This window comes from Propithecus coquereli, unplaced genomic scaffold (assembly GCF_000956105.1).
Source record: "Propithecus coquereli isolate 6110/MARCELLA unplaced genomic scaffold, Pcoq_1.0 Scaffold10, whole genome shotgun sequence".
NCBI lineage: Eukaryota > Metazoa > Chordata > Mammalia > Primates > Indriidae > Propithecus > Propithecus coquereli.
Window position 1 is genome coordinate 4,256,850 of NW_012133858.1, and position 11,978 is coordinate 4,268,827.

An 11,978-nucleotide genomic window follows, 5' to 3' on the forward strand; every position below is an offset into this window, starting at 1 on the left:
GGAATGTCCCCGAAGCCGACCCCAGCCCAAGCATGAGCTATGGGCTGCCATAAGATACCTGCCCCCGGCTGAGGCCAGATCAACACTAAGCTTAATGAATCAAACCCTACGACTCAGTCACCAAGCTCAGGGTCCTAACAGTCCGAAGATAAGGCATATGACCTATGACCTGCAGGCCAGCTGTCAGGGAGGCCTGGGCAGCCCAAACCAGCTAGGCAGCATCTATAGGAATGATCTTGACATTGAGAGCAGTGGTTCCTAAATGTAGCTGCACATTGGAATCACCTGGGATCTTTTAAAAATCCCAGTGTCCCGGCTGTACCCCAGAGCGATTCAGTCAGAATCTCTGAGGGGGACCCAGGCACAGGTGTTGGTTAAAACTCCCCTGATGGAATATTCCAGTGTGCAGCCAAGGGGGAACCAGAGGCCTAGGGTCAGGCTGCCCCATTCTATCCTGAGTCATGGTACGCAGCAGTGCAAGCCAGAAACCTAGATGTCACCACTGTGGCCCAAGCATCACTAAACCCTCTGGGGCTTTCAACTTCCCCAACACCCGGGGTCACCTTCATACTGAAGACAGTGTGCCTGGAGCTCCCTGGAGTTGCGTGATGCTGTGGCCCTGTGTGATCCTGCCACCTTGAGAATGCTTCCTCTGCTTCTCTCCAGCCCCAGTGCTGCTGCCTTCCTTCAGCTCTCCCATCACTGGCCTAGACGATGGCAGCTGTCTGCTCACTGGCTCCTCCACTGATCCAGGAGCTGCATTGGGCCAGGTACGTCAAACACCAAATCCGGTCATGCCGCTTCTCTGCTTAAAACCCATGAGTGGATCCCCATGGCCTTCGAAACAAAACATGGACCCCTCAGCTCAGCAAGGAAGAGCCCCTGCAATGTGGCCTCTCTCTCTCCCGGGCCTTGTCTCCCACCCTCACCCCACTCACGCCCCCTGGTCCTGCCCCTCTGCGCTGCATGCTATTTCATACCTCTGTGCTCCTTCTTTGCTGTGTGGCAAACATATCCTTTGATCTCCAGCTCAAGGGCAGCTCCTCTGGGAAGGCTTTGCAGACCTTGCTGGGCCCAGAGGGTCCTCATGCTTCTAGACCACCCCTCCCCTGTGCTTCCCACGGCACTGCCACTATCCCTGTGCATCTGTCTCTCTTCCTCCCTTCAGCCACTTTACTCTCCCAGAAGACCTTCATCTGTAGACCATGGGAACCCAATAAAAACCCAACTGCCTGGAGCTCAGGGCAGGATCCCTGGGTCTACTTCCTCCTCCCCCCCCCCACTTTGAACCTCCTCTGCACTGCTGCCCCAGGCCCTGACCTGCTGAGTTTGGTATCCTGGCTTCATTTTCTGTGGATGCCAGTTGGAAACTAGGCTCTGGACTGGCTGCTTGTGACCGAGCTGGCAGGCCTCGGGAGGCTGCCTCTAGAAACTTCCCCCAGCTCGCTCCAGCCTGGATCCCAGGAACATGCTGCACTGTCCCCCTCCAGGAAAGGGAGTCATATGTGACCTCCTAGGTTCATGTTCCTTGAGGCAAGGGACTGGGTCCTGGTGGAACTCAAATACCTAGTACCATGCCTAGGACTGGACCTGGCCTTCAGTAGGTATTCAGTAACTGTTTGTTTGGGTGGGTGGGTGGATGGGCAGGCTGGCTGGTGAAGGTATGGATGGAAGGACAGATGGCCACATATATCGATGACTAGCATTTCTTTTCAACTTGCCCTAGTTCCTTCCAACCCCTCCCTTCCAGTGAGCACAGCGATTCTCTCCCTTATACTTCCTCTCTAGCAACCAGCCAAGAGCTGCAATGGCCCCCGGGAGTGTGGACCCAGGTGTAGCATGTCGCACCAGCTCTCCAAGGAGCTCTCTCCTTCCCTAACTTCATGTCGCAGGGAAATTCTGTATTACACAGCCCAGCACTTGATTACTCCTAACTACTAATTAGGTTACGTGCCTCACTCATCACGCGTGCCGGAGGGCAGACGCTCTGCTCTTCTTATGGCCCATAAGTCTCCAGCTCGGTTCTGGTACACAGTGGGTGCTCAATGAATGCTTGATCACTGGGAGACCAAGAAGCCTCCCAGACATGAGAATTGGGGCTCTCCCCTCATTGAAGAAGAAGAGATGGCCTTCCTTTCTAGAACATTCAGCCTCTGCAAAAATGGTTGGGCATCTGTTTCTCAATCTGGGATAAATGTTCTGGATCAAGGAGTCCCATTAAAACGCCTCTCAGAGCACTTAGAGAATTATGCTTGGGGAGTCCTTCTTGGCAGCAGATAATAAATCAATCACAGCTCAGTGAAAATGCTGTTAGAATAAGATCACGAGGGTGGGTGGGGAAAGGAATTGGGAACAAACACCCCTTTCCTGGAGGCCCAAACTCAGAGACCGCCCCTGTGGGTATAGGCTCTGGGCTTAGAATGAGCAACCATCCCAGTTTGCACAGTATTATCCTAGTTTTAGCACTGAAAGTTCTGCTTCCTGGGGAGCCCCTTAGTCCCATGCAAACAGGGACAGCTGGTCACCCCAGACTGGTGCTCCCTTCCTCATCAGCAGCTCCTCTGCATGCTGCAAGAGCCCTGCGTGTGCCTCCATGCATGTGGGGCCGCTCCCCACTTGCAGGTATCTTCCCAGCAGTTACCCTGACAGCCAGGGTCCGAGTCCACAGCCAGCAAAAAGAGCACGTGGCTCCCGTTTTCCATCCTAGGAGCTGGGTTCTGAATCTCCATACTTGTGTGGCCCCGCCCCGGCTCCTAAATCCCAGAAGCTACAGGAAGGGAAGGGAAGCAGCAGACGTACCTGGAGGAGGGACACATTGGCAAGGCTGAGTCTGAAGAGGTAGTTCCTGTGAAGACAGAAATCAGAAGTCAAGCTAGTTCTGCAGGCAGGACCCCTGGAAGCAGCCTGCTGGCTCAGGCCACCTGGGGTGCCAGGACTGGGTGCCGATTGCAGAAGGCCAATCCCCCAGGGGGAGCCTTACCTGCATTCGCTCATTTCATCTTCACACAACCCTGGGAGGGAATGCAGGAAACTCCATTTTACGGGTGAGGAAGTCCCGTGCTGTCTCTGCTCCCAGCTGACCCAGCAGGCCCACGGAGGAACCCCCTGACCCCACCTTTTGCAACTCTGCAGCCTGTTTCTGTTAAAGCTCCACAACACTCTTGCAGAGACTCAGGCCAGCTTCCTCCTTCCCTGGCCTGCCACCTGGACACCCCCTCCTCCCACAGGCCAGCCGTCTCTCCTGGCTCCACGCCCTGGGCTGCTGAGTGCCCTTAGCTTCCTCGTGCCCTGCAGTCCTTCCTACAGTCGGTGACTCTGGATCTGACCTTTCCATGGCCTCTCCCTGGACCATCCTATCTCCTCTAGCCCGAGTGACCCCTTCTGCCCCCTCACAGCCCTCTCCCCACAGTCCACCCTGCAGGGCTGCCAGGCGCATCTTGCTCAAACACTGTTTTCATCTTCTCAAGCTGCTGCTCAAAACCCTTCAATAATGATAATACTGATACTACTATTACTAATCACATCAGAGAGACACTTACTGAGCACGCATAAGTGCCAGGCACTGCAGAAATTGCTTTGCACGGGCTCTGGAGCCAGAAGGCCACCACACATGGACTCAGAACTTGAGAGTCACAAGGGCGGCAGAACCACTGGGTCAGTGTCATAGGACAATGACTTCAGGTTCACAGAACAGACCCTGTGGCAGAGACAGGGAGAATCCCAGCTCAGCCACCAGCTAGGGGCCTTCTGAGAGCCTCAGCGCCTGCATCTGTAAAATGGAGAAGCCAATGCCGGTCTCTCCTATTTCACAGGACCACGGACACAGGGGAATGGAGCGATGCACATTAAAAGACGTTATTAATGTCGAGCAGATGTAAAAATCTTGGTTTTCCCAAGAATTTTCTTTTTTTTATGTTAAGGCTAGAGTACAGTGGCGCCATCACAGCTCACTGTAACCTCAAATTCCTGGGCTCAAGCCATCCTCCCCACCTTGGCCTCCCAAAGCCGTGGGATTACAGGGGTGAGCCACCACGCCTGATCCCAGAATTTTCTTTCTTTCCTTCTTCTATCCTCTTTTGGCAATTCCTCTCTAGGTTCCTGAACTTTTTAGGAATAATTACTTTAGAAAGTTCTGGCCTACCTCAGCTGTGCTGAGAAGAAGGTCGTGGAGTGGGCCAGAAAGAGGGGAGGGGCCCTGCTGAACGAATCCAGGGGCCAGAGGGAGATAATTCAGGCAGGGAGATTCTCTTCCAGCTTTGGCTCCAGGCCCAGGCCCCACTCGCCTCTTTGCTGTCCTGGAGCTGGGACAGCCTCACTGGGTGACCTTGGTTCCAGGCCTCTGCTGTCCCTCCCTAGTCCTGTCCCCAGGTCCTTAGCAGAGCTCCCCCCAGCCCCGTCCTCCTGGCCTGGGGACGGATGAGCTCCAGGTTATAGCTCTGCCCCAGCTGTCTGCTCAGGTAACACAGGCATCTGCTCACAGCTTTAAAAAATTAGGGGAAACATTGCATCACTTTATTCATTTTCATCCCTTCAAAAATCATTCATCACAACATTGCAGTCAGCTCTTCCGGGATCTGGGAGATGAGATCAGAGAGAAATCTCTGTAGCCTGACCCACCCTAAATCCCTTACGGAACAAGGCAGAGTTATGAATGAATAAAAAATTTCTCTAGCCTGAATTCCAGAGGTCAGGAAGAAGGGAAGAAAATGTCAGGCAGAAGAGAAGGAAGAAAGAAAGCAACCTAGAGAGAGGAAGAGCAGTGTGACCACGGTCATAGGGTGACTTAACCTCTTCAAGCTTCAGTGTTCCGGTCCACTAAGGGAGGGTGATCACAGAACCCATCTCTGGGGTTGTTGCGAAGATGAGATGAGTTACTGCATGCATGATTTACTGTGTGTATTAGATTATTTAATACATGTGTGATTTATGACATTTACTGTATGCATTGTCTGATTTACTACATCAGTGGTACATAAAATAGTGCCTGGCACGTGGCAGGCACGGAATGAACGGCAGCTTTCAAAATGCTTTCACAAGGTTCAGAGTGGGGTCTTCAGACGCTGCCATTTGGGTTTTTTAAAAAGTACACATGTAAAACCGGTGAAACTGGAATCAGGTGGAAGGATCGCATCAGTGCCAGTTTCCTTGCCGCAGTGTTGTCCTGCAGTTACGTGAGAGGTTAGCATTAGGGGAAAGCGGGTGAGGAGAATGTAGGATCTCTCTGTATTTGTTTCTTACAACCGCCTGTAAATCTACAATCATCTGGAAATCGAAGGTAAAACAATTACTCTCTGCTGGGAAAATAGAGTCCACACTGTTGCACACGTGCACACGTACAGAGGACCTCCGGGCGGGCAGACAAGAACCTCACCACAGGCCACGTCTCCAGGGAGGGGCCCTGCTTGTGTGAGGGGGGCCCTGCTTTTCACTGCATGCTCTTTTGCGCCTTTTGAATGTCGTACCATAACACATAATACTGATACAAAATAATTACTTAATTAAAAACTTTAAAAGTGAAAAAAAAATGCTTTTAGCCCCAGCTTCACAACAGCCCTGCGAGGCTGGCAGCAGAGACTGTAGCCAGTCTCTATAGGTGTGGAAACTGGGGCTCAAAGGTCAAGATCAGCCGGGACGAGAATCTGGCTCACGGGGCCCTAGTCCAGAGCTCTGTTCATACAGCAAAGGCAGGGTGGAGACATTAGGAAAAGCCCAAAGGGCAAGGATGGTCAGTGTAGCCTGGAAGTGCCCATCCCAGCAGCCACCTTCTCCAACCCAGATCCACTGGGTCAGAACCTCTGGGGTGCAGAGCCGAAAAATACCAGTGCAGTCAGGGGCAATGACACGGACTAGCAGAAAAAACTCTAGCCTCGGAGTTAGGAGACCTGGGATCTCTTCTGCATACTCTGTTGTCATCTTGCTAGGTGATCTTGGGAAAGTCACCTTCCCTCTCCAGGCTTCTCCTTCTTCATGTTTAAATGAAGACAGTTGGATTAGACCAGCGAATCTCAATCGCGAGTGTGCATCAGAGTCACCTGAGGGCTTGCTCAAACACAGGTTGCTGGGCCCTTCCCCCAGTTTCCGATTCAAGAGGTCCAGGGTGGACCCGAGAATCTGCATTTCCAACAAGTGTCCAGGGGCTGCTGGGGCTGCCGGTCCAGGAGCCACACTTGGAGACCCGCTGGACTAAACCGCCTAAGCGTCCTTCCCCACCAGAGCCGATGAGCTATGATTCTGTGAGGGCTTATCTCCTTCTAGTCCACCCCGGAAAGTTCCCACAAGTCCTCCCTAGAGTGTATTATTTGTTGAACACCATGTCTGGACAGTAGGCTAAAGGAGTCAGGCCACGGGGAAGTGAGGTCCTTCATAAAACAGGCACGTGGCCTGTGCCCCCTGCCCCAGGCGCAGGTGGCCTGCTGGCCAGCAGGGGGCTCCTGGGCACCTTCTCTGCGCTGAGCTCCCAGAGATTTCACCAACCAGGCAAGTCCTGTCAGCATGGCAGGGACAGCGCCAGGAGGTAGCCGGCAGGCGTCCTTGCTCTCACTAACTGCCAGCCACTGAGGTGTGCAGCTGGCTGAGCTTGGGAGCTCTAGGGTCACCCTGACCCCACCCAGCTACCACACGCTTCCTTCTGTGGTGGACAGACATTCACACAAAGAAAGGGCCTGGCAGAGAGGACGGGGGTCCAGGACACGGGTCTGCCCATGAGACATGGGCTCATCAGGAATAACATTCCCTCCCCCCATTTCTAAGCTCCTGCACCTCATTACCTGGCTCCCACGATGAGCTGGTTTCTGGAGGGATCCAGCGCGAGCTGGGAGAAATCTCGGGCTCCAGGGTGGGTGAAGTTAGAGACCCAGGGCTTCAGATCTGGGGAGGGAGAGGCAGCCAGCGTCAGACCGGAGAACAGAAGGGGTGAGAGCCGGGTGAAGTGGGGCAGAGGCACCTGCCACCTCTGTGTGGCCCTGGGGGCAAGGAGGGGGGTGTTGTCACTGTTCCTGCTATTAACACTGCCTACCCCAGAGGAGGGCTCTACCCTCCCCACAGGTGCGCAAAGGGACACCTATAATCATCCTGGACACCCCCGGGCCCTCACCAGCCACATCAATACACACCTGTTCTACCTCGAAACTATCTCAGAAATCCATTCACTTCTCCCCTCTGTACCCCACCCCCATCGACACCACCATCACCTCTTGCCTGGACTGCTGCCAACAGCCTCCTAACCAGCCTGGCTTCCATGCCTGCCCCTCCAGTCCCTTCCCACAGAGCAACCAGAGCGCTCTTTCTCAGATGCAAGTGTGGTCATGTCACCCTCCGGCTCGGAACCCTTCCACAGCTCCCAGCTGCCCACAGAAAACGTCACAACTCCTGCAAAGGCCACTAGGTTCTGGCCTCTCCCCCCATGTCAAATGCCCGGTGCTGTAATTATTTAGTGATCTGTGGAAGGAATGGTGCCTCATCTTTTACGTTTCCTCACACTCTCCAGCCACACTGAACGAGGACATTGCACACGTCCCCAAATCCATCCTGTAAGAGCCTGCAAACCTTTGCACTCCTCTTCACCCCCATCCCTGCCTCCTCCAAGAGGCCTTCCCTGCCTCTCTCAAGCCAGGATCAAGGGCTCCCAAGGTCTTCTACTTTATGGTCTTCCTAGCCCCTCCCACGGGGTGTCTAGCCTGGTGGCCCCGGGGGCCAGGAAAGACCTTGCTTCTTGGACCTCCAGAAGGTCCAAGCACCCAGCAGTGTCTGAATGAACATATGAATAATCCTTAACTCCTTACTGAATGAGGAAATCAGATTTTCAGACAAGTTTCCACAGAGGTGGGAGGTCCAGAGGGTGGGTGGTCAGTGTCTGCCCCTGTGTCCAAGGGAAGCTCTTCCCAGCCCCGGCCTTTCCCAGGGATTGGGGGCGCAGAGAGAAGACCTCACTGCCTCTGGACGTTCCCCCTCTCCTTCCTGCTGCAGACCCTCTTCTCCCATCTTGGGCCACAGCCCCTCAATAGCGCTCCCTCAGCCCACACCCCAAGGCTGGGGGGAGCCAGCAGCAGGAAGGAGACAGCCGAGGGGCAGAGAAGCTTTCACGCTGGTGGGGGAAAGGCGAAGGGAAATGTGGGGTGCTGTGCTTTCTCCTGTAGCGCCTTAGCCGCTGGCTCATGGCAGGCCCAGAGGCGGGGGAGAGAGAGTGTGTGTATGTGTGTGTGTATGTGTGTAATCCAAGGAAAATAAATCATTGCTCATTATCCCTCCACTACAGAGTAAAAGCAGCCCTTCATTTCTGCACGACAGGCAAACACTTAATCGCTCCCTGGAGAACTGGAGGTTTTTCGAGTTGGATGTTTTTCAGAAAACTGTGATATGCATGATGAAAAAAAGAAGAAAGAAATTCTGCAGCAAAATGAAACAAACCCCTGGGGCCTGCCTCTGCCCCCAGCAGGTGACTATGGGTTGACAAGAATTGCCATGCAGCCAAAATGGCATTTGGGCAATATAGGCATAGGGGGTGGATCTGGCATCTGGTGGGCTGGGTTTTTAGCTGAACTCAGGGCCACTCTCAGAAATCCTAGTAAAATATTATACTACTTTAGAAATGAAACCAAGGGTCTTCCTCCTCCAGGAAGCCTTCCTAGATTATAACCTCTCCACCTGATCTTATTTTGTTTCATATTCTCTCTACTCTTTCTGTTCTATTCACATTGTATGTTATTGTCACTCCAAATGTGCTCAAGCCTTTTCTGTGTGTGTGTAGGAGGGCTTTGCCTGTCCCTATCAGACCAGGTGCTCCCTAACAGTAGCAAAGAGGTTACATTTCAATTCCCTCCTTCGCTTCAGAGAGGGGCATTCCAGATGTGGGCAGCTAAATGCAGGGGAGGTGGCATAACTGGTCTGCAGCAAATACTCCACCTGGGCCCTGTCTGCTCAGTCTTCATTCAGGCCTTTTCCCCGGGAGGAGAGAAGAAGAGGAAACAGGGCAGGAGTTGGGATGACAATGGGGAGGTAGAGTGGGGGCGTGGAGGGTGGGGGCCCTTCCAGGGACTCACACGGGCAAGGAGGAAGGGGCAAGGAGGAGAGACATGGCCGGGCACGGCGCCGCGATCCTGGGGGAGGCTTGGGAAGGGAGCCAGCCTCCTCTTATTGAGCAGGCACAGGGGACCAGAGGCAAGGCTGTCTTTAAAACACCAAGCACGTTCTGAGCTCCGTGTGCAGTGAAAGCTTTGGACGGTGACTCTAAGAGAAAAATGACATTCTCCATGACGCACCTGTGACTTTAGTTATAGTCAATTCAATTACCCACCTTGTGGATTAACCACTGCCAGTGTTAACTCCGGGCTGGCTTTTCCCCGCTGCCTGGAAAGGTGACACTGCGGCAAATGGGACAATATGCAGGCCAAAGAGAAACACAGGTGGGCCACCCGCAAAAGAAACTCGCAGGAGGAAATTGAACCTTACACAACAGAAAACGGCAGTCAGATCCTGCCACTGACAGCTCCTCCAGGGTATTCGGGGGTTATTCACAGATCAGGCAGGTGTCAGGGGAGAGGGAAACGCACAGCTACAAGGCGGGAAGCCTACGGATCCATCAGAAATGAAGTGCGACATCCCAGTGGGCCTTGGAAGCTGGGGGCTGTGCTGAGCTGGATTAGGCACCTTCTCCGGAACACGGCCCAGGCCAGGACCAGCGGGGCCGGGGACCAAAGGCAGTGGCCTTTAATGAACAGTATGAGATAATCGAGTACTCAAAGGAGACTCTTGTTTGCCTCTGAGACCCCGTGGTGTCCCCTTCTGTGGCTGGTACCAAGCAGGGCCCAATAAAAATGTGGTGAATGGATAGGAAAACTCAAAGCTGTCAGAACAAGGAGGGGGTGGCATCCCTTCATTCCGTAAGAGGCTGGAGCGGGAAGTCAGGTTCGTTCAATTCATACCTGAGGATCAAAAATGGCCTCAAGGAACCCAGGCACTCCAGGAAGGCAGCTCCAGCCTCTCCAGTCCCCTCCCCTCGCCCCCAATGTGCCCCATTACAGAGCAGCCTGGTGGGGGACAGGGATTGCCCCACTCTCCTTCCATTGTCCCTGTCCCCAGAATCAGCCGGGCCAATAGTGCCCCCTGCAAAGCCCCTGAAAGGAAGTGTTTCACTAGGTGTTGCCACAGGGGCCCAGATGTGAGGACGACAGCCTTAAGAATCTGCTCCTTCTGTCCCCGACTTGGTCCTTCCCTTCAGTGACAGCCACCAGCACTCCAGGAGCCATCAGAAGTCTGAGGGTGTGCACGTGTTTTGTAGGCTTAGGACGTTGTTAATTTACTTTAATCCACTTAAGCTTCAAAGCCTCCGATCCCAGCTCAAACAAGACAGCACTGAGAAGACAGCTGGAAACCTTCCTCCCAGAGAGAAGCCAGCCCACAGCTGGGAATCCCACTCTTCCAAAACACCCCGGCCTCCCCACCTAGCCGCCCCCAACTCTCACCTATACGGCTCCTCCTGCTCCCCAAATCCCAGGCCAGCCTCAGACTCGCTGGCTGATTTTCCCATTCTGGCTCCATCTTGCCCCACCCCTCTGGCCGTGTGGAACCCCATGGATGGCCCACCCTTCCTCCAGTCCGGGGCATCAGAGGTAGAGTGCCTGATCGCTCTGCCGTGGGCAGAGGGAGACCGATGTTGAGGCCTGGCTCTGACAAGTCTCTTCAATCCTCCATGCCTCAGTCTACCTGTTTGTGAAAGGAAGTGACAGTCTCCCTGCCCTGCCTACCTGACAGAGTCATTATGAGGAGGAAACAGACCAGTGTGGGTCAGACTTAAGCACCTGGGGACCCCTGAGACTACATCTGGAGAATCCAGTGTGAGCTGCCACATGGGTGGTGGATCTTGAAATATTAATGTCATCATAACACAACCAGGGCCCCCGAACTGGTTAATAGGTCATGGGAGAGCATCTGGGATGCTCTGGTATTTGACTTGCTTTTTAGATTATCATCAAATGTATGTACTAATTATAGAAACTCTTATCGAGAATGTATGGACCCCTTGGAATATGAGCAGTGATTCACAAATTGCAGTTTGGGAAACACTTTAGTAGGACACTCTCATGGCCCCACCCTTGACAACAGAAGGAGTTATGAGTCATCAGGGCGCCTTTTGCTGGGGGTTCTCAGGACCCCAAAGACAGGCATCCCTGCAGCCGTCTTAGAGCAGAAGGAAGCTTTCCAGAGAGCTCCAGCACTTCCTAATAAGTGAGTCATCTTCATTCTTTCCCTGGAGAAGCCCAGAAGTGGAGCCTATGCTTCTAGAAGGTTGGAGCTGAGACCACCAACCAACTCTTGGCCACAACTTCGTCCTCCAGCAAAGGAAGCCCCTGGAAAGGTTCCCTTCTCTCCCTGCTCCCCCACTGAACAGGGATGAAGGGTCTGAATAAATTATCTGGAGACACAAATTAGACCCCCGCAGCTGCTGCCCATCATTTAAACACCTATCACCAGAGGAAGAGTCTTAGTGCCCTGGAGGAAGCAAACATCCCAATACTTCCAACAGCCAGAAAGATCCTGCCTGACCTAAGTCCTTCAGGACACAGTCATTGCACAAAAGGACCAGTGGGAAGCCCACTCTCACCTTCGAAGGCCACGGTGGGGTGCTCCCTCAGGGCGCACAGCTGCTGCTCACTGCTGGGCTCACTGGAGACATCCTGGGAGCTGGAGAGGTGGGACACCAGCAGTGTGAGGCTGGACAGCAGCAGCGAGATGGCCAGGGGTCCCGCGGCCACCATGGTGGGGCCCCTCGGCAGTCCCAGCTCCCGGAGGCAGGCTGGGCAGAAGACCTGCAATGCAAACACTCGGTCTCACCAAGGGCTGTCTCTGCCAGTGCCCACTTCCCTCAATTTCCTCCTCGTTATAAGTAGCCCCATGGGTTTTTTTTTTTTTAAATCTTATTGGTTTATTTATTTTTATTTTTGAACAAGATAGAGTGAATGTGGAAACTTGTGTTTTTTTTT

General features: G+C 53.6%; 1 protein-coding gene across 1 annotated transcript in view; it reads right to left on the bottom strand.

Moving 5' to 3' along the window:
• The window catches only part of SEMA5B (sema domain, seven thrombospondin repeats (type 1 and type 1-like), transmembrane domain (TM) and short cytoplasmic domain, (semaphorin) 5B), a 124,659-nt gene that overhangs the window by 25,307 nt on the left and 87,374 nt on the right, over window positions 1-11,978 (bottom strand). Inside the window, exons 2-4 of the mRNA XM_012642452.1 lie at window positions 11,600-11,804; window positions 6,768-6,867; window positions 2,800-2,845 (exon numbers count right to left, since the gene is read on the bottom strand). Of these exons, the coding sequence (XP_012497906.1) occupies window positions 2,800-2,845; window positions 6,768-6,867; window positions 11,600-11,753 (300 nt within the window). The 5' untranslated portion in view covers window positions 11,754-11,804. The remainder of the gene's footprint in view (window positions 1-2,799; window positions 2,846-6,767; window positions 6,868-11,599; window positions 11,805-11,978) is intronic.